The sequence below is a fragment of the Phodopus roborovskii genome, unplaced genomic scaffold (genome assembly GCF_943737965.1).
Source record: "Phodopus roborovskii unplaced genomic scaffold, PHOROB, whole genome shotgun sequence".
In the NCBI taxonomy this organism is placed as follows: Eukaryota; Metazoa; Chordata; class Mammalia; order Rodentia; family Cricetidae; genus Phodopus; species Phodopus roborovskii.
Window position 1 is genome coordinate 2,353,973 of NW_026125665.1, and position 19,804 is coordinate 2,373,776.

Consider the following 19,804-nt stretch of genomic DNA (forward strand, 5'->3'; position numbering starts at 1 on the left):
GATGCACACCTGAGACGTCATTACACCCAAGTGAAAACATTCCCCAGGAACAGAGTACTGGAGAGAGAACACAGAACCATCTATAAGATCAGTTCGAGGGGATCCAAGGCCCTCTTCTGGACTCTGAAGGTACCTGAACTCACACTGTCATACTGCTCCTTCACCCCCAATAACAGATGTGATAAGCATGAAAAGTGGTTCTACTTTATAGTACAAATGACTGAGTAAACTTTGTGCTGGAAAAAGACATTTTTTATTAGAAAACAAATATGGAATACATAAATGATAGGGTACAGCCATAACTAGCTGAGGCATATAACAAAATCTGGACATTTACAAAGTCATCTTTTTATTGGTCCATTAATCACAAAATCACTGAAAAACTGTTGATTAAACATGTATAACTAAACCAAAATACCAACAGAAGGCCCGTCTTGAAACACAAACAAACCAAAAAAAAAAAAAAAGAATTGGAAATCCACAGTATACTGACACTATCAGTGAGCTACTGAGAAAGACCTCAGGACACTATCAGAATTGTGGCTTCTGGGGAGCATTGGAATCAGCAGGTTTTATGAGATTTGGGGGTTTGGAAATGTTAACATTGGAAGAATCCAAGTACTCCTCCATTTACAGAGTCTGGGTCTGCAGTAGAGCTTATTGAAGACTTTCCCACACTGCTGACATTCAAGACAAGAATTTCCCATACAGCTAACAGGGATAGATTTCTTCCCTCGTGTGCTAACAAGGATGGGCAAAAAGCTTTCAGTTAGTATTCATTTCCACCAAGTTCTCAGTGCCAAAATACTTCCTCACAATGCTTTCCACTTACAGGGCTGACATAAACTACGGCACACACTTCTGAAACCAATGCAGACTTTCCAACACATACTATACTCATAGGCTCATTCTTACCTATGAGGAACTTGAATGTGTGGAGCTCTTCTACTTATACTCAATCCCTTCTAACTCATACTTGCCATCCACCAAGTGACTGTGTATATTCATGTGTCTACGAAGACTTTTGGAGTAAGAGAATGCCCTACCACATTCTTCACATTTATAGGACTGTCTATTGTGTGTTCTCATGTGATTCTGCATGTAACTTGAACAGCTGAAGGCTTTCCCACACTCCTTACATTCATATGGCTTCTCTCCAGTGTGAGTGGTCAAATGGTTTCGTAAGGAAGCAACATATTTAAAGGCTCTCCCACACTGTGTACATTCATGAAGTTTCTCTTTGGCATGGGATTTTTCATGGTTTCGAAGTGAATAAACATAAGGGTAAGCTTTTCCACATACCTCACATTTGTAAGGCCAGGCTCCACTGTGTGTCCCTAAATGTCTTCTTGCACAATGGCCAGAAGTAAAGGTCTTTCCGCACTGCTTACATTCATAGGGTTTCTCTCCAGTATGAATTCTCTTATGTGCTTGAACATGGCTGGAATGTCTGAAGGTTTTCCCACACTGCTTACATTCGTAAGGCTTCTCCCCAGTGTGACTTCTTTTGTGTAGTTGAAAGGAACAGTAACTCTTGAACGTCTTCCCACAGTGTTTACATTCATAAAGTTTTTCTGTTGTATGAAGCCTCTTATGGACCTCAAGGGAACTGGAAGTCCAGAACATTCTCCCACAGTCCTTACATTTAGGTATCTCTTCAGAGTGAATGATTTTATGTGCCCGAAGGGCTTCAGCACTAGGACATGTTTCCCCACACACCTTGCATTTATGCCTGTCTGCACTGTGAGTTAGCATGTGCCTTTCAGCACAGTAGCGATAACTAAATGCTTTCTCACAATGCAAACATTTGTAAGGTTTCTCTCCAGTGTGGAGCTTTTCATGGTTTTTAAGGGAGATAGGACACATAAAGATTTTACCACATGCTTTGCATTCACAGTATTTCTTTACATACTTCTGGTAGTCACATGGTCTTTGTTTAGAGTTGAATGTAACGTGCCTCTTTAGGGATAACTGACTGATGTGATGTGCAGAAAGTGTGGGTTCAGGTGTTTTGTTGGTGATACCAAAGGGATTCTGGGCTACAGATTCTCTACGCTGGCCATTGTCTGTAAGTTCACGGTCTCTCTTTATCACTTGGATTCTGTAAAAAATAAGAAATACAACCTTAAGAGTTTGCTCATTAACAATTGCATACTAACTAGTGGGTGAGATTTACGTTGGGAACATTCATGCCCCAAAGTGTGGGCAGACAAGAAAGTATGGAAAGGAGGTAAAATCCCGAGTGAATGTATATTGCTGACATGGGCACAGCCAGGTGAATGACAATGGCAAATCATTCAGTCTGAGTGTGTGCAGAGACTAGCAGCTGAAGCTTCCTCTAGACACCCACAGAGACTAGCTCTGGGGGCAATAAAGCACACAGGTTCTAAGATGTTGCAAAGCTAGTGTCACTCTACCTGACCCCAGTTTTCACATAGGCAGATTCAAGGGTCTGTTAAGATGGCTAGGCCATAGCTTCTGTCATTACGATCTAGTTATTACCTTAAAATTTTTACTATATATATATATTTTGTGTGTGTGTGGGGGTTCAAGGCAGGGTTTCTCTGTATTGCTTTGGAGCCTGTCCTCGAACTAGCTCTGTAGACCATGCTGGCCTAGAACTCACAGAGATCCACCCGCCTCTGCTCGGTACCAGCTGGAATGTCTTAATACTGCTTTTATATAAAGTATTTTTGCAAACCTGAAATATCCATAGTTTCACAAGCATCCATTTTCAGAGCTTAGGGAGATTGATTTTAAAAGAATGTTCTTAAAAGAATGAAGTTTGAATTTGTGCTCTTTTTAATATTTTCCTGACATCCAATGGTTTTCTTGAGGGACACAGCTATTCCTTTGTGGACATTCATTACCTGAGATTTCTCTTTAGACTTCTGTAGTAAGCTTCTAAATCCCACTGTTCCCATTCTGTTTCTAAAATATAGACACAGAACAATTAAAAAAAAAAAAAAAAGTATCACATAATCATTAGATGCTTAGTGCAAGAGGTCAGGCTTGGCTGACTGACCGCACCCATCTTCATTCTGATTCAGCACTCAACAAAGCAACAGACTCACCTATGGAAGTCAGGTTCCTGTAGGTTTCCTGCATCACATCTCTGTAAAGATTCTTCTGGACAATGTCCAGCAAGGCCCACTCTTCCTCACTGAAGTTCACGGCCACATCCTCAAAGGTCACTGTTTCCTGAAATAAATGGGAATGTCACTACTAAGGAGATAAGCAGCTGAAGGGTTTTATTCTTGATACCAGGCTGAGAGGATAATGCTTCAATCAGTTCTAGGACTTGTAATCAGACCAACTGTGTACATTTCCTCCCACATTGCAACTGTGATTTCAAGCAACAGTGTTCTAGTTTGATTTCTGTTGCTTTGATGAGACACTCTGACCAAAAGCAACTGGTGAAGAAAGAATATGTTGTTGTTTGAATGAGAATGCCCCCACTGACTCATATACTTCAATGTTAGAACTTTTTAGGAAGCATTCAGGCATGTCCTTGTTGGAAGTGTGCCACTGGGGGTGGGCTTTTAAAGCACATGCCATTCCCAGTGTGCTGTTTTGTTTCATGCTTGTAGCTCTCAGCTACAACTCCAGTACTATGTCTGCCTGCCTGTCTGATACCATGCTACCTGCAATGATGGTCACAGACTCACCCTATGAAAATCTGTAAGCAAGCCCTTAATTAAGTCCATCCTTCCTTCCTGTCTTTGTTAGGCTCAAGGGCCTCTTCCATCCTTGTCAAGGGAGTGCTAGCCCTCTCTCCTTTCATAATACACAAGTGCTTTCTGTATAAGTTGCCTTAATCACTGTGTCTCTTCACAGTAACAGAAAAGTAACTGAGATAGAATTTACTTGACTTGTACTTCCAGGTCACAGACTCAAGCAGGATTTTCGGACAGAAACTATGGAGGAACACTGCTAGCTCAGAAGACTCTAAGCTGGTCAAGTTGACAGTTACAGCTAATTAGGACAGATACATAGAAGGGGCAGCCTCTCATCGGCAAGTACAAGCAATGACATATATAGTGTGGATTACTCCAAACATTAAAAAACAAACAAACAAACAAACAAACAAACAAACTGTGTGTGTGTATGTATGTATGTATGTATGTATGTATGTACTGGGGATACAAAGTGGAGGTCAGAGAATGGGGAACCATGGAGTTGGCCTGGCCTAGCTGCCTTGAGAGACATGCATCATAGTTTTTTCAGGTTATAGCCCATGGCTCCTGGGGCAAATGCACCTCTCAGTTCCTCAGAAAGCAATGCACTTCCTTCCTCAGGGAGTGAAGTGTTCAGACTGCTTTGCGTTTCTCTGTATGTTCCCTTAGACGTCAATGAAGCATGGAAGTATGACAGGACAATTGGTCTTACACATTCACCTTTATATTGATCCTGGCAATTACCACTATAGCTTGCTTCTGATAAAGGTATAAAAAGACCGCTCTCAATAAAATAGTCACAGCCTCAGTCACGCTGTGGCCTCTTCAACCAGCCTAGTTTAATTTCTTATGGTCATATCAGGTGACCTTGGCCTGGTAAGTAAGCTTGCAGTTAATACCAGGAACAGGAACCAGAAATATGGGTATTCAAAGGGTGGTGGTAGTACACGCCTTTAATCCCAATGACATTCAGGAGGCAGAGGCAGGCAGATCTCTGTGAGTTTGAGGCCAGCCTGGTCTACAGAGCAAGTTCCAGGACAGACTACAAAGCTACACAGAGAAACCCTGTCTGAAAAACAACAACAAAAGGGTATTCAAGAAAAAAATGTCAAATGTGAGGAATCCTGGGAATCATGTATGAACAGTATAAAAAGACAGGGGTATTCATTCATTGGTGGAACATGCAGGATTGAAGGATCAACATTTGTTGTTGAACTTTGTTGTTGGAGGAAGGAGTTAAATAAAATGTAGTGCAAAATCAGTTGATGGGCTGGGTGGTGCTCGCCTTTATTCCCAGCACTTGGAAGGCAGAGTCAGGTGGAGCTCTATGAGTTCGAGACCAGCCAGGTCTACAAGAGCCAGTTCCAGGATAGCCTCTAAAACCAGAGAAACCCTGTCTTGAAAAACAAAACAAAACAAACAGTTGATGGGCCAGGTGGTGGTGGTACTTGCCTTTATTCCCAGCACTCGGGAGTCAGAGGCAGGCAGATCTAGAGGCTAGCCTGGTCTACAAAAGATAGTTCTAGGACAGGTTCCAAATCAATACAGAGAAACCTTGTCTTGAAAAAACAAACAAGAAAAATCAGTTGATGAAATCCTGGAGTTCATAGTGAACTTCAGCCTTCTCCCTCCAAAGACATTCCTTAGATCCCAGACAGTGGTCCCAGTTACAAAGAGGAATTCTGGGAGAATTAGGTACAAAGGGACCAGAGAAAATGCCTAGAGATGGTTTTCCGCTTTGGAAAGAAATAACAGTAATAGATAAAAATGACAGTTAAAGTTAAAAATGGAAGTGATCAGAAAAAGTCTACTAAGACAGGGATAAGAAAATTCAGAGTCTGAAGATACAGGGTCCAGTGCCTGTCTGTGAGGAGCTTGAGGGGTTTCCTCCTCTATGTGCTGAGTTTGCTCCACTACCTCCGGCTCCAATTTCCTGTTCCCCTAACCCATTATGTGTAGTTCCTCATAGCATGGAAGCTTCTTTTCGTAACTGCCTCACTTCATCTGTTACTGAAGTTGTTGGGGAGGTTCCTCATCCTCCATAAGAGAATTAACTCCCAAGTCAGGATGCATTGTGTCCAAGACACAGAAGACACAAAGGATTTTGTTTTCCCAGTAGAGCGAAAGAAAAGCCTGATCCTAGTTAACTCAGGACAAGTTAGGAATTGTATATCCATTTTCATTGAAGACTTAAGTTTTAAGCAAGCCTGTGTGTGGTCAGTACAGACCACACACTCCCTTCACAATGTCTCTCCTTGATTCGGTTTCTGGGGAAGCTATTCTTTCCTTTGACTGGAGGATCTTAGCAAAAATCTGTTCACATTTTTGCCAGGCAGTAGTGACATACACCTTTAATCCCAGCACTTGGGAGGCAGAGGCAGGCAGATCTCGGAGTTTGAGGCCAGCCTGGTCTAAGAGTGAGTGCTAGCATAGGCTCCAAAAGCTAGAGAAATCCTGTCTCAAAAAACCAAAAACCATTTTATTTTCTTATAGCTTTTGAAGTTTTACATGGAATAATCTAATTTGCTACATTCAGTTTAATTAATAATCTTTATGTCCTTAGCCTCAAGTTCTTTGTGTGTGTGTGTGTATTTTGGGGGGGGGCAGTTTCAAGACAGGGTTTCTCTGTGTAGCCCTGGCTGTCCTCCACCTCCTGAGTGCTGGCTCTAAAGGTGCCATCAATCACCACCTGGCTTACATGTGTTTTATAAAAGCCAGGTAGTAGCCTCACTGATGATAATGTGAATAAAGATAGTGAAGAGGTTTGCACAGGGCCCTTTTTATGTGACAAAAATGGGGGGGGGACTAAATGTGATGTTTCCAGTTTACTGAGTACAAAGCCAGGATTTATTCATAGTTTAAATTTTTTTACTTGTATGTGTCTGTTTCATATGTATGAACATGTGGAGGTCAGGATACCACTTTTTCCTCATACTGGGCCACTTTGCTCAGCCTTAATATAAGGCAAGGTGCTTAATCTTGGTGCAACTTGATACACCATGTTTTGTTGCTATCCATTAGAGGATTGCCCTTTTCTGAATAGAAATGGAGGACAGGATTGAGGGTGGGGCACTGGGAGAGGAGGAAGGGGAAACTGGATAGAATGTAAAACAAAGGAACTCAGATGGTACATTTATTTAAAAAATTAAAGATTTAAATGGTTATGTAAACACTAACTGCTCTGTTTACTTATTCAAGACTGAGACAATTAGGAAAGCTTTACTCAACTCTACTATTTTCTCAGTACAGAATTAATAAGACAATATTAGCACTTGGGAGGCAGAGGCAGGTGGATCTCCATGAGTTTGAGGCCAGCCTGGTCTACAGAGTGAGTTCCAGGACAGGCTCCTAAGCAATACTGAGAAACCCTGTCTCAAAAACCAAAGACATCTTTTCTAGTTTTGCTACTTTTTACACTAGTCTAGGAGAAATGATGGCAATGTGCTTAATTTCAAAGGAGACTTACTAACATTTTAATTCCGCAGGGCCAGTGAGATTGACTTCAGTTCAATCCCTAGTTGGAAGGAAAAACAACTGCAAAAGTTTGTCTTACTGGGGGTGAATATTTACTGTGGCAGACTGACTTATTCAGATGTCAAAGAAATTGACACCTTAGAAATCAAAAGAATAGGGCTGGAAGGGATGGCTCAGAGGTTAAAAGCACTGGCTGCTCTTCTAGGTCATGAATTCAATTCCCTCACAACCATCTATAATTTGATCTGGTGCCTTCTTCTGGCATGTAGGCAGAACAGTATACATAATAAATAAATCTTAAAAAATAAAAGAAAGAAATCAACAGAATAAGGTACCTGTAGCTTGAGATGTCACCAGGAGAAGACATGTACAGTGATGCCCAGGGACAGCACAGGTAGGTTAGGGTTAGCCTTACAGAAAATCAGCACTGATGCTGTAAGCATGGTATAAGCTTCCAGATTCTAGAAGAAAGACAGAGGAGCTTTCTAAAACTAGAGAGGGTCCTGATGAGACAGACATAGCAAGACTCTGCTTCTTATCTCTTCCGGTAGATCAACCTGTGGTTGATGGGGGTTGGCACAGGAATGGCTATTGTTAAGCAACTGGCATGAGGACGCTAGCCCTGCAAGCCACAGTGCCATCTGTCCCCTTCGAAAGAAAGGAGTCTGTTCTGATACATGCTCTCTGGCTGTGTGGCCCTGGAAGGGCAAGTGGTCCTCAACTATTGGCAGTCACTCTGTATAACAAGAAAAAGAATGAGAAGTGACCAACAGTCCAAATTTAGGTCAAAAAATTTGTTACTGTGTAGCTTTGGAGCTTGTCCTGGAATGCCTTTGCTCTGTAGAGCAGGCTGGCCTCAAACTCAGAGATCCACCTGCCTCAGCCTCTGAGTGCTGGGATTAAAGGTGTGTGCCACCACAACCTGGCTTGTTACTACTGCTTTAAAGAGCTTTAAAAAAATTGTTTCTTCTTGCTTTTATTATACATCATGTGGATTTTGGTTTCTGTCAAAAATAATAAAATGCTAAAAGAACCCTCTACAAAAATTGGATTAATTCCTTGGATTTATATTCCTCATAAAAATTATAATATTTGCTTTTCTACTTTATGCTGCTGTGAAAATATTGAAAACTGGCAATGCTCCTGTATACACTGCCAAGCCTTTTCAGGAAATTTGCCAATAGAATGTCTTAGATATTCATCTTGTGTAAAGTTTACAAACATCACTGTATCCTGGCAACTGCCACTATATTTTGTTTCTGGTAAGTGTTAAGGGCTGGAGAGATGGCTCAGTGGTTAGGAGCTTTGAGTGCTCTTTCAGAGGTCCTGAGTTCAATTCCCACTAACCACTTGATGATTCCATCTGTAATGAGATCTGGTGCCCTCTTCTGGCCTGCAGGGTAAAGAAACACTTTTTAAAAGTATAAAAAGTTTGATTGCTCTCAGGAAAATTGTCACAGCCTCTGTCTTCCTGGCTGCCATCAGGTAACCTATTAAGTGTGGGTGCTTACAAGAAGCAGTTCTGTTCTACCATGTGGCCCTCAGGGCTCAGAGGTCACAAGAGCTGGCTGGCAACAAGCACCTTCCACCGCTGAGCCATCTAACTGGACCTTAACATCTCCTACACAGGGTCTGTGGCCTTGACTGAACAGTGCTATTGTCTGGAGTGCTGAAGGAGTTCACAGGAATTTCCAAGATTGCCCCCAACCTCTGATCTGAAATTGGGAAGAAATTCCACCAGCGTAAATAACGGGAGATTCACACAGGACCTGACTGGTTTGTACAAATCCATACCTGAGTTTGAAGCCTGGAGAGAACGGACCCCTGTAAGTTGTTCTTTTATGCCCACATGTCTGCCATGCACATTTGCACCCCACACCCAACAATCACCATCATCATTAAAGTGACATTACTGGCGGTGGAGAAGTGGCCCAGTGGTTAAGAGCAGAGGACCCAGGTTCAATCCCCAGCATGCACATGGTCACTGCAATCTGTAACTCCAGTTCCTGGGGATCTGATGCCCTCTTCAGATCTATGTGCACTGCAGGCACATGGTACACAGGTACACATGAAAAACAACTACACACAGACATGCAATCCTAAAACAAAAACTCACACAATTGCCAGACAGTAGTGGTGTGATGGGGGATGCCATTATGTAAATATGTTTCTCATACTGGTTAATAATAAAGCACTGTTGGCCAATAGGAAAGGAAGATAGGAGGGACTAGGAGACAAGGAGGAAAGAGGAAGTAGTAAGGAGGAGCCAGGATGGAGAGTCTGGAGAGAGCAGTAAGAGGCAGCCAGCTCCGCTGCCAATAGTATAATATCAAATACAGAGTCTCTGTGCATTAATTGGGGCGCAGCGGTGGGCGGAAAAACCGTACCCTTATAGTGGTGCACTTGGGAAGCAGAGGCAGTCAGATCTCTTGAGTTCGAGGCCAGCCTGGTCTACAAAGTGAGTTTCAAGACAGCAAGGGCTACAGAGAGAAACCCTGTCTGGAAAAACCAAAACCAAACCAAAAATAAACAAAGAACCACTCATTCAACAAAGATGGTAAAGAAGAAATAGAAGCCAGGCTTTGTTGGCACAGCCTGCCATCCCACTGCACGCAATGGAACACAAATAAAAAACCATTTCAAAGATGACCAGCTCCTTCAAGTTCCTGCAGAGGTGACATCCCCACCATCACAAACTGCAAATGGGAACGAAGCCAAAATTAACCCCAAATCCCTTAAAAGATAAGTAAAAATAAGAAAAGGAATGTAAGGAGATCCATGCATTTTAGCACTAATTAAACTGTAGACTCTTGAGAAAACGACCAGGAACATCATGTGAATGCAGTCAGCTGTCCACGAAATGCAAACTCTTACAGGTATGTTTTTAACATGGTATCAGATTACACGGGGTGGGAGTGGTTAGTAGCGGGTAAGGGGTGGTTCTGTTGCTGAGGCACTTGCTCTTCTTCCAGAGGCCCCAAGGAAATTCCCAGCACTCAGACCGGATGGATCACGACTACTTATAATCCTGGCTTCAGAGGACCCAGCGCCCTCTTTTTGCCTTCCTTGACAATGCACTCATGTATCTCACACACAAAATCTTTTAAACCATGAGAAATTAAACTCAGGAAAATAACAAAAGGAAAAGCCTGTTCTTTGAAAAGATGAATGGGATTTGATAAAATTCAACTTGTCAAACTAAAAAAGAGAATGTGGATGAGGTCAAGTGCTTGCAGCCAAGCCTGATGACCTGAGTTCAATCCCTGGGCTCCACCATAGGAGAGAACTAATTTCTGAATGTCTGACCCTCACATGCAGTTTATGGCACACGTGCATATATCTATACACATGTGCACATGCAAATAAATAAAATGCACAAGACAATCTAGAAATTACCAATCTGTGATAAGAGGACCCAGTGATAATAATCTAATGGAAGTTAAAGAGACCACAAAGGAATATCATGAACAATTTCAGAGCTACACATTTAATAACTTGGCTGTAATTAACCAATTCTAATAAAGAAATGATATATTGAAATGGATACAAATAGAGGTAATAGGAAGAATGAAGGTTCAGGGCCAGCCCAAGCAGCAAGAGCCCCTGTTTACTCCAGTTCTACTCACCAACGATCCAATAAAACCAAGATCTTACATCATACCATGAAATAGAATTCATTATGCAGTTCAAACTGTCCTAGAATTTACTATGTAGCCCAGGCTGGCCTTTTTTGTTTTTGTTTTTTGAGACAGGGTTTCTCTGTGGCTTTGGAGCCTGTCCTGGAACTCGCTCTGTAGACCAGGCTGGCCTTGAACTCACAGAAATCTACCTGCTGCCTCCCTAGAGCTGGGATTAAAGGTGTGCCCCACCAATGCCCGACCTCCAGTCTAGCTTTAAACCCCAAATCCTCCCACCTCAGCCTCTGAATCCTGAGGTTATAGGCATGAGCTATAATGTCTGACTAGTATAAAAATTCTCACCCACTTGGCTGAAACAGAATTCACATTAGCAAGATTCAACAGAGTAAATCAACCCAGGAAAGCTGCTAGTACCACTCCAGTTCACAGGGGAGCCCACATTCTCAAGGTGGACGAATTTCTTGCTTGGCCCCAGTGGTACCTGATATCCAAGACCTGACATCAAAGTGAAACCCTGCGCTATACACCTGAGGCTGATGAGATGGTTCAGCAGGTAAAAGTGCTTGCCACCGTGGTCCCCTGACAAGACTTAGTGTAAAAAGGGTGTAGGTGGGTGGGAGAGATGGCTCGGCAGTTAGTGATCACTTGTTCTTTTGGAGGACCTGAGTTTGATTCCCAGCACCCATCAATCCACATCCGCACTCCAGATCCAGAGGGTTCAGCGCTCTTCTGACCTCTGCTGGTATCAGACACGCATGTGGTGTACATGTACACATATAGGCCAAACAACCACACATAATATAAAAGCAAACCATAGACAGGAAAGAGGAAGGAAGGGAAAGGAAGAAAGGGGCAGAAGAGATAGCTCAGCAATGAAGAATGTAGACTGCTCTTCTAGAACCCAGGTTTGGGTCCCAGAACCCACATGACAGCTCATGACCATCTGTAGATCCAATTCCAGGGGATCCGCTCTTCTGGACCGGGGTGGGGGGTGGAGTGGGGGAGGTGGGAGGGCACCAGGCATGTGCATGGCACACACATACACACACAGGCAAACATTTATACATGGAAGAAAAGGGCTGGAACATAGTTCAGTGGTTACACGCACTTGCTGCTCTTGCCCCCACAAAATCATCTGTCAAGTTCCAAGGAGTTCTATGGGTGCCCGTAAAGATGGCTGCACTCCATCCTGGTGCAAGGAGTTCAAAGCTGTCAGCAAGTCATAAGACCTAAAGGTCAAAGGTGTGCCTACAGAAGGATGTTTGGCTATTTTAGTCTAAATAACAACAGACCTGAATCTGAGGTGTGCCTACTCCTGACCTCAAGGCTAGGGAACAAGAAGTTGAACCCTTAGAATTAAGCGAGGAAGAAAAGTTTGTTCCTTCCATATACCTGATACTGTGTTCCCCTTTTGAATAAGGTATATAAGAGTGTTGAAAAATAAACGTGGCATTTCAGATTTTAATACTGACCTTTATTCTGTCTCTCTGTCTTTATCGTCTATAGCTAGCCTTTCTCTCATCCACATTCCCCGACTTGGGGCTGAGCGGCTGGCTCTGATTACAACCCCACAAAGACTGCTCCTGACAGAGCCCAATGTCCTTTTGGCACCAGGCATACACACCCGTCATCTGTCTAACCTCAGTGTGGGCCCTCCCGTCCTATTCACACACAGACACACACACACACAAAGTCCAGCCAACCTCAGTACGGGTTCCCTTCCCTTACACCCCTACACCCCTTCCAATAAATCAATGTAGCCCAGGCTGGCCCTGAACTCCCTATCCTCTTCCTTCTACTTCCCTAGTAGGGAGATTACAGGTGTAGGCAATGAACAATTGCTTTTTCCCTGTGTTTTGAGGTTGCCCCTGAATTTAATTATCTGGCCTCTGATCCCCAAGTGCTAGGGATTCAGGGACACACCACTATGCCTGACTTACTAGATAGAATCTGCTTTTTCCCTTTTTAACAAATTTTATGTGTCTGGGTGTTTGCCTGCACGTATGTCTAGGTGGCATGTACATGCTTGGTACCTGCAGAGGCCAGAAGGTGCTACCATCCTTTGGGACTGGAGTTTCAGACAGCCATGAGTCACCATTTAAGATGGGGTCTCATATACCTAAGCCTGAACCTAGAAGCTAACAGCTGGGTCTGGCCTTGAATTCTTCCTGCCTTTCCTTCCCAGTAATGGGAACCACAGGCCTGTGCCACCACACCTGGTACCCACATACAAAGGAAGACAAGAAGGGGCTGTTTCAAACACCAGCTGCAGTGGACCTGACAACTCTGGCCTCTGCAGACACCTGCACTCAGGCACACACACAAACATACAGACTGTCACACAAAGATATCACAATTGAAATGAAGAGGTTCAGTAGGCAAGGGAGGGAATGGGGTTTGTGTGCCTATAATTATAGGGCAGCTTCTACCTCAGAAGGTAGAAGCACTTTTGCTACTCCTTCAATGGGGAGAGGAGTTTAGGTCGGACCAAAAAATCCCCCCAACCCCCACCAAACAACAAAGTTTCTCTTTTGAAGGTTGAAAACTTTAACCCATCCCAGCCTGAGGCCACACAGTCCCTCCATACAGTCACTCTAAGAACATGCAGAGGGAAGGTAGCTGAGGCTTCTCAGCTTTCAGTCCAACAAAGTGTGAGCCACAGACAGTGCCTGTTGGCAAGTTTAGAGGTTTCAGGGCCGGGCATCGGGGGTTCTAAGGAGGACTAGAATTTCCTAGGGTTTGGTTATCAGTTTTCTGGTAACTCCTTGAGAACTGAAGTTCCCAAGACAGAGAGCAGGACTGCCACACCAACCCCCGTAGATTCTGTGTGACAAGTTCCACAGATTGAGGCAATAACTTTAAAAGAGGGAGGTCTCCTGGAACCGCTGTGGATCTCTTGCCTGAATCAAAATATTGAACCGTAGATCTCCTGGCAATTTCTGTTTGATCTTCTATTCTGTTGTCATATTTGCAAGATGTTCCTGATAGCCTACGCTGAGATTTTAAGCAAGAGAAAGAGATAAGAAACCATCCCTTGAGATGGGATCACTAGCCATGATCTTCTCACTGGGAAAACCAGTGCTTTACTTTATAAACCATTTATAAACACACAAAATAGTATTATGATAAATTTCCCAATATAAAACTCCTGTGTGTATGGCTGTATGTGTGTCATCGGAAGTGGGCTTCAGTGTTTGGTAAAGAAAGCTTTTAATAAAGAATTAAAATAGCTCTAATTTATATTTTGAAGAGTCACAAGAACTAGATAATAGATGTTAAACAATAACTGACCATAAAAATTTATTAACCTGATCTAGGAAATATGCAGTTAGCCTTAGATGGTTTTGTGCTTTACTGTGCCAAGTGGCAATGATGGTATCTGCCTATCCAGGTTTGGTTCACTAAACATATCTGAGAAAATTAATATCTGTTTCATATGATAAAAAGCCTTGCTTGAATGCTGCAAAATACACTCAGACTCAAGCTGCCTGTGTTTGTTTCTGTTTGTCACTGCCAAATCCTTACCCACCTAGCTTTAAGGACTCTTGTTCCAGGACCCCCATACCTGACTGGGGTGGTCTGGGGCACAGGACAGAAGGAAAAAGGAGGGAGAAGGAGGAAAAGCAGGGAGAGAGGGAGAGCGAGCGAGGGCTCACGTTAAAGATTCTGAGGCCAAAGTGACTGCAGATCGGAGAGGTGACCACACCTTTAATCCCTAGGCCACCCTAATCCAGAGTCCCAGGGCTGCAAGAGCTGGAGAGATGGTTCAGTGCTTATAAGCACTTTCCAGAGGACCTGGATTCAGTTCCCAGCACCCACAATGGGCCATTCACAACATTACAAATAGTTTTTGTCCCTCTGAAAGCCTACATCCTCATGACTATCAAAAACTTGACAAAGCTTCGGAGACCCACAGCACTGAGTTCCCACTTGCTGCAAACCTGTGTTCCACTGGTGTCCTGGAACTGTAGACCAGTCTGTTCTCCAGCTCAGAGATCTGTCAACATTCATGCAACCACTTCCACAGTGAAACAGCGTGTGAGGAGTGTTTGGGGTCCTGGCCATGGCCACTCATATATGGATTCAGAGTAAACTATGCGTTTTTGTTGACCTTTGGGATGAGAGTTGTTTTTTTCCCCGTTAACATGGGCTGTATGTATTATGATTGCTCTCCCTTCTGTTCCTGAGTCCCTGTTTCTTTTTTTTTTTTTAAATTTATTATAGCATTCTGCCTGCAAGCCAGAAGAGGGCACTGAACTCATTCTAGATGGTTGTGAGCCACCATGTGGTTGCTGAGAATTGAACACAGTGCCCTTAACCACTGAATGGTCTCTCTAGCCTTGTTTCTCTTAAGTAGTCAGTCAGCTGCCACAAAACCTGTCTTCAGATACAGGTTTTGAAACAATGCTGGCCAGTCAGGATTACACCCCTCTTGTTTGTGGTGTAATGGGGAAAAGAAACCTACAGCACCTAAAGGGAAATTATTCCAAGAAGTTGCAATTTTTATGTTGGGGTCAAGGACTGTTTTTTTAATGTTCGAGTGCTGTCTGCATATATACTTGTAAGCCAGAAAACAGCATCAGAGCTCATTACAGACGGTTGTGAGTCTGGGACAGCCCAGGGGAGAAATATTTTTATGTTCCCTTTCTCTCATCCTAGGGACAAGATCTCATCAGGTTTATGAATATGCACATAAGCAAATACATCTTTAGAGAAAATAAGCGAAACTGAAAGGGACCTGCGCGATGGTTCAGCTTAACAGATACTTGTTGCGAAGCCTGACGACTTGTATTCGATCTCCAGAATCCACAAAGTGGAAGGCATGTCCGGACTCAGACCTCCCCAACGGCCCACCCCTACAAATAAGTATAATTGAAAACATCAGACTAACATATCTAGAAGCAGCCAGCCCCAAGAGTAATTAACCTAGAGAGGGCTCTACGCATCCCTTTCCACTTGAATTCCTGAACACACAGCATAGCGATGTCCCTTTCCATTGCGGTTCGGGTGCATGCTTCCGAAAGCGTGGTCTGCAAACGCTCAGCAAGTTCCGGGAACTCCCGAGCGGCCGAAGCCGGAGCCCGCAGCCCCTCCGCCCACCAGCCCCGACCCGCGTCTCCACGCCGCACTCACCATAGCTTGTTTCCGCCCTCCCTGCGGTCTGCCTGCTGCGACCCAGGACCGTGTGCGCTGTGGCAAGGCGAGTGAGAGCCGAACAGGGCGGTACCGGAAGAGCAGCTGCCCGCTACTGATTGGACGTCTCTGCTTATACGCAATTCCGATTGGCTCCCCGAAGTCTCTGATCCTTGATGGACAGGACCCGTGATCTGATGCCTCCAGTAAGGTCCTGAAACTAGTGCATTCTAGAGCAGTCCTGCCCCTGCCAGGTTGCTGCCCAAAGGCATCCCACAGCTGGCTTGATCTGGTTGGTCCTGTGCACCCGGCTGAAGGTAAAGCCTGGAGTTCCAGTTTATCCTGGGTTACATGGTGAGAGGTCAGCCTGGGCCACAGGAGACCTTGTCTCCAAAAAGGACACAAGCAGAGCCCAATTTTTTTTCACAGAAAATTGGGTGTGATGGCACACACAACCTGTCACTCAGCGTTTGGAAAATGGAAGCAGGAAGATTAGGAGTTCAATGCTACCGAGGGCTACAATGAAACCAGTTGGGGGCCAGGTCAATCTGAGGCTTTCTCAAAGGCCCAGATTCAAGACAAAGGGAACACTAGTTTTGTGTCCTTGTCCAGGGACAGACTTGGCAAGGTCCAGAACTATGGCCAGAGCCTGGAGGGAGTCAAGGTTTCAGCCGACTTCCCGTCCTCCCAGGGCTGTGGTTATCAGTCCCAAGGCCACTATGTGCTTGGTCTGTGTTCTTGACATATCCTGTATTCTCTTTGTGCAGAACTGCATGATAAGGTTTCCTGTTAGGGATTGATGGAGGTAGTCTGGAAATATGTAAAAGCAAACAGAGGTCTCGATGAGCTGAGGTAGTTACCAAAGAAGACTCCTCACACATGGCTTTAAGACAATAGAATTGGGGAAGCTGCCTGACTCCATTTTGAAGGCAGTAGCTGTTATACTGTCCTTTTTTTTTTTTTTTTTTTTTTTTTCTCCCCTCGACTCGAGACGGGGTTTCTCAGTGCCTGTCCTGGAACTCGATGTAGACCAGGCTGGCTTCGAACTCACAGAGATCCATTTGACTAGTCCTAGAGTGCTAGAGTTAAAGGCGTGTGCCACCTTGGCCTAGCCATTATGCTGTACTCATTTTTAAAGTTTCTATTTACTGTGAGAGTTGAGTTGCCTTCTGTCTCCTCGAACCTGCCCTTCCTCAACTGTGACCTTGACCTATTTTTGAGAATACCCTGACTCCTCCCTAATCTCACAGTGGGTGAACATATGACTTTTAAAGTGTCCCACGAGATGGATTCAGGACTGCTCTCTTTAACAAGACTTTGGAGGCAGTCACTAGCTAGCTCTTGGATGCACCCCAATAAAAATCAAGATTGCTCCAAATTTGGTTCAAATTGTGGTAGTGGTTGGAAAGTTTCTATACCCCTATAAGACTCTCCACTGATGCTTGAGTCCAAATCAGACCTTCTAGCTCCCCACATAGGAGATGGGAAAGAGAGACTGGAAAAACCACAAGTCTGTTCTCTGGGGACAGTTTAAATACCCTGCAGGAGTGATCTTGAGTGTCTCTGGGGACAGTTTAAATATCCTATAGGAGTGATCTTGAGTGTCTCTGGGGAGAAGTGACAAATCATTTGTCATTTGTCAGGCTTTCTGAGATGCATCAGGATTTGGGGGTAGGTGGGAGAGGGGGATTGGGTAGAACCTCCACCATAACATTCCAGATTCTTTGGGTCTATGGATGCCAGGGGCTGGGGCAAAACTTTTACAACAGTGGTCTCATTCTTGACATGGGATTAACAGAATGTGTTTATTAGCTGATTGGAGACTGTACTTGGTATTTGGGATCCCTGTGTAGCCCCCAGCCTTTCTCAGGGTGGGCTTTTAACCGTGTCCTGGGTTGACATGTTTCAGGTAACAAGAACAGTCCGACGTGGAACGCCTAAAAGCAAAGTCAGTGTGTTTAGAGACATCCCCACAGCTGTGGCCTTTGATGGATCCCGTTTCTTTTTTCATTTTTAGCAGGTGGTGCTGTCAGTGTGCTGAGTTTTATGATCTGAATGGCACTTCCATCATGGAGTTAGTTGTGCTAAGGTCTGGGGCCTTGTCAGGAGGACATCTGTCATTTGTTCTGAGTTTGAGACCCAGTGTGTTTGTGTGGTGTGTGTGTGTGTGTGTGTGTGTGTGTGTGTGTGTGTGTGTGTGTGTGTATGTAGTGTATTGCAGTTAAATAAGGATTAGGATAAACAAATAGGCCGAATAGATGTTTAATCAGGGAGAAATAACTTACAACCTAGACAGATTAACACCAGCAGGCTCCACTGGATGCTCTCCTCTCCATGACCCGCCAGCAAGAGTGCGTTCCCTGGCTCTTCCTCAGACCTCCTTCCACAGTTCACTTCTGCTCCATCCCCCAATGGGCGTGGTCAGTGCCACAGAAGGAGACAAAGTGAATATCCCACTATAATTCCCCTTTAAGTCTAAAGAAAAGATTTAGGCTTGATACAAAACTATATACAAAACAGTGAATAACAAGTGTGCTCTAAGAAAAGGAAAATTGAGAACAAAACGACCTACATATCTAGTCCTAGGGTGAAGGCATAACGGAGTTTACAATAGAGTTGTCCTAAGCTGGAATAGTTGTGATAGTTTAATCTCCAACCTCATCAAGACCTGAGAAGGAAAACAATGATACTAGGGTAGACAGGAAGTACAGACGGGCAACTTCCAAAAGCTGCAGTGAGGTAAATGGTTAATGATCACAGCCAATTATTTTTAAAGGTAAAAAGGGGATTATGGTATAGAAATGGATACTTTGTTTTGGAATGGATTTTCATTTATTGATACAATTTAAGGTCAATTTTGTGATACCTATATTTCTCTTGTTTAGGTATTGTGTTTATATAGCTCATTGAGGAATGTAATGTATAATTTAGTGCAGATTATAGATAGTTACTTATAATAGTCAAAACTTACAGTTAAGTTAGTTAGGTTTTCTAGATATATAGAGATGTATTTGAGATGGATAGGCATTCTTCAAACCTTTCAAAGACCTACAGAATATGGCCTTTAAAATGGTTTAGGGTTTTTCTTGACAGTGAGACATAACTGCTCCTGGCAATACCACCTGCACCAAAAAGAAGATGGAAGATGGACATTGAAGAAACGTGTTATGGAGTTTACCTCCAATATGGCAAGATTAGCCATTTGGACAAGATACTGCTCTTGTCTGGACTGTTTGACTTTATGCTGTATAACTGGACATGCAGGACCCACAGAAAAATGACTGCTGATTCAAGATGGACATTGCTATAGGGTTCCTGCTTCATGAAAAGAGTCTGCCAGACAGTCTGCAGGACACAGAGAAAAATGACTCAGGCATTTAGGTCATTAACCTTTCATTCCCAGACCCTGAAAATAGATAAAAAGATGAGGTGATGCATTCTCTCACTGGCTACTTCCTGTTGAAGGGGATAGTGCAGTGGATTGTCTCAAGCATCTAAGGGGGCATACATCAGGCTGACCTCATGTAGCAGGAGGAGAGCTTTTACCTGATTGACTGGGCTGTGGTGGATACTGAAATTGCCATCATGCTGTCTCAGAGCAACTTCTGAAAAGTACTCTTTAGGGGGTCTTTTCTGCTGCTCCCTCCTCTGTCCTCTCTGTCTGTGTCTCTTTACCTCTTTTCTCTCTCCTTCCCCCTTCCTTCCCCTTTCTAATACAACTCACTTAATCTGTCTGCCTGGCACACTTGTCCATCTGCCTGTGTCTGCTTGCCCTGCTGCAGACTGCTCAGTGGGCAACGGGTCTGCGTGGAGACCAAAACTCGGATGACCAGGTCAGGAGTGGCTTCGGCATGACAGACAGACACAAACATGTAGCGCCCG

The 19,804-nt window shown here is 43.8% G+C and overlaps 1 protein-coding gene and 1 pseudogene across 1 annotated transcript; both read right to left on the reverse strand.

Moving 5' to 3' along the window:
• Positions 1-243: 243 nt before the first annotated feature.
• Positions 244-15,613, reverse strand: LOC127217279 (zinc finger protein 709). The gene is made up of 5 exons (XM_051178217.1): positions 15,556-15,613; positions 14,355-14,368; positions 3,075-3,201; positions 2,871-2,931; positions 244-2,101 (listed from the first exon to the last, which is right to left on the reverse strand). The coding sequence occupies exons 1-5, from the start codon at positions 15,611-15,613 to the stop codon at positions 946-948; spliced, it is 1,416 nt and encodes a 471-aa protein (XP_051034174.1). The 3' UTR covers positions 244-945.
• LOC127217291 (uncharacterized) lies at positions 3,674-3,791 on the reverse strand (annotated as a pseudogene).
• Positions 15,614-19,804: the final 4,191 nt, after the last annotated feature.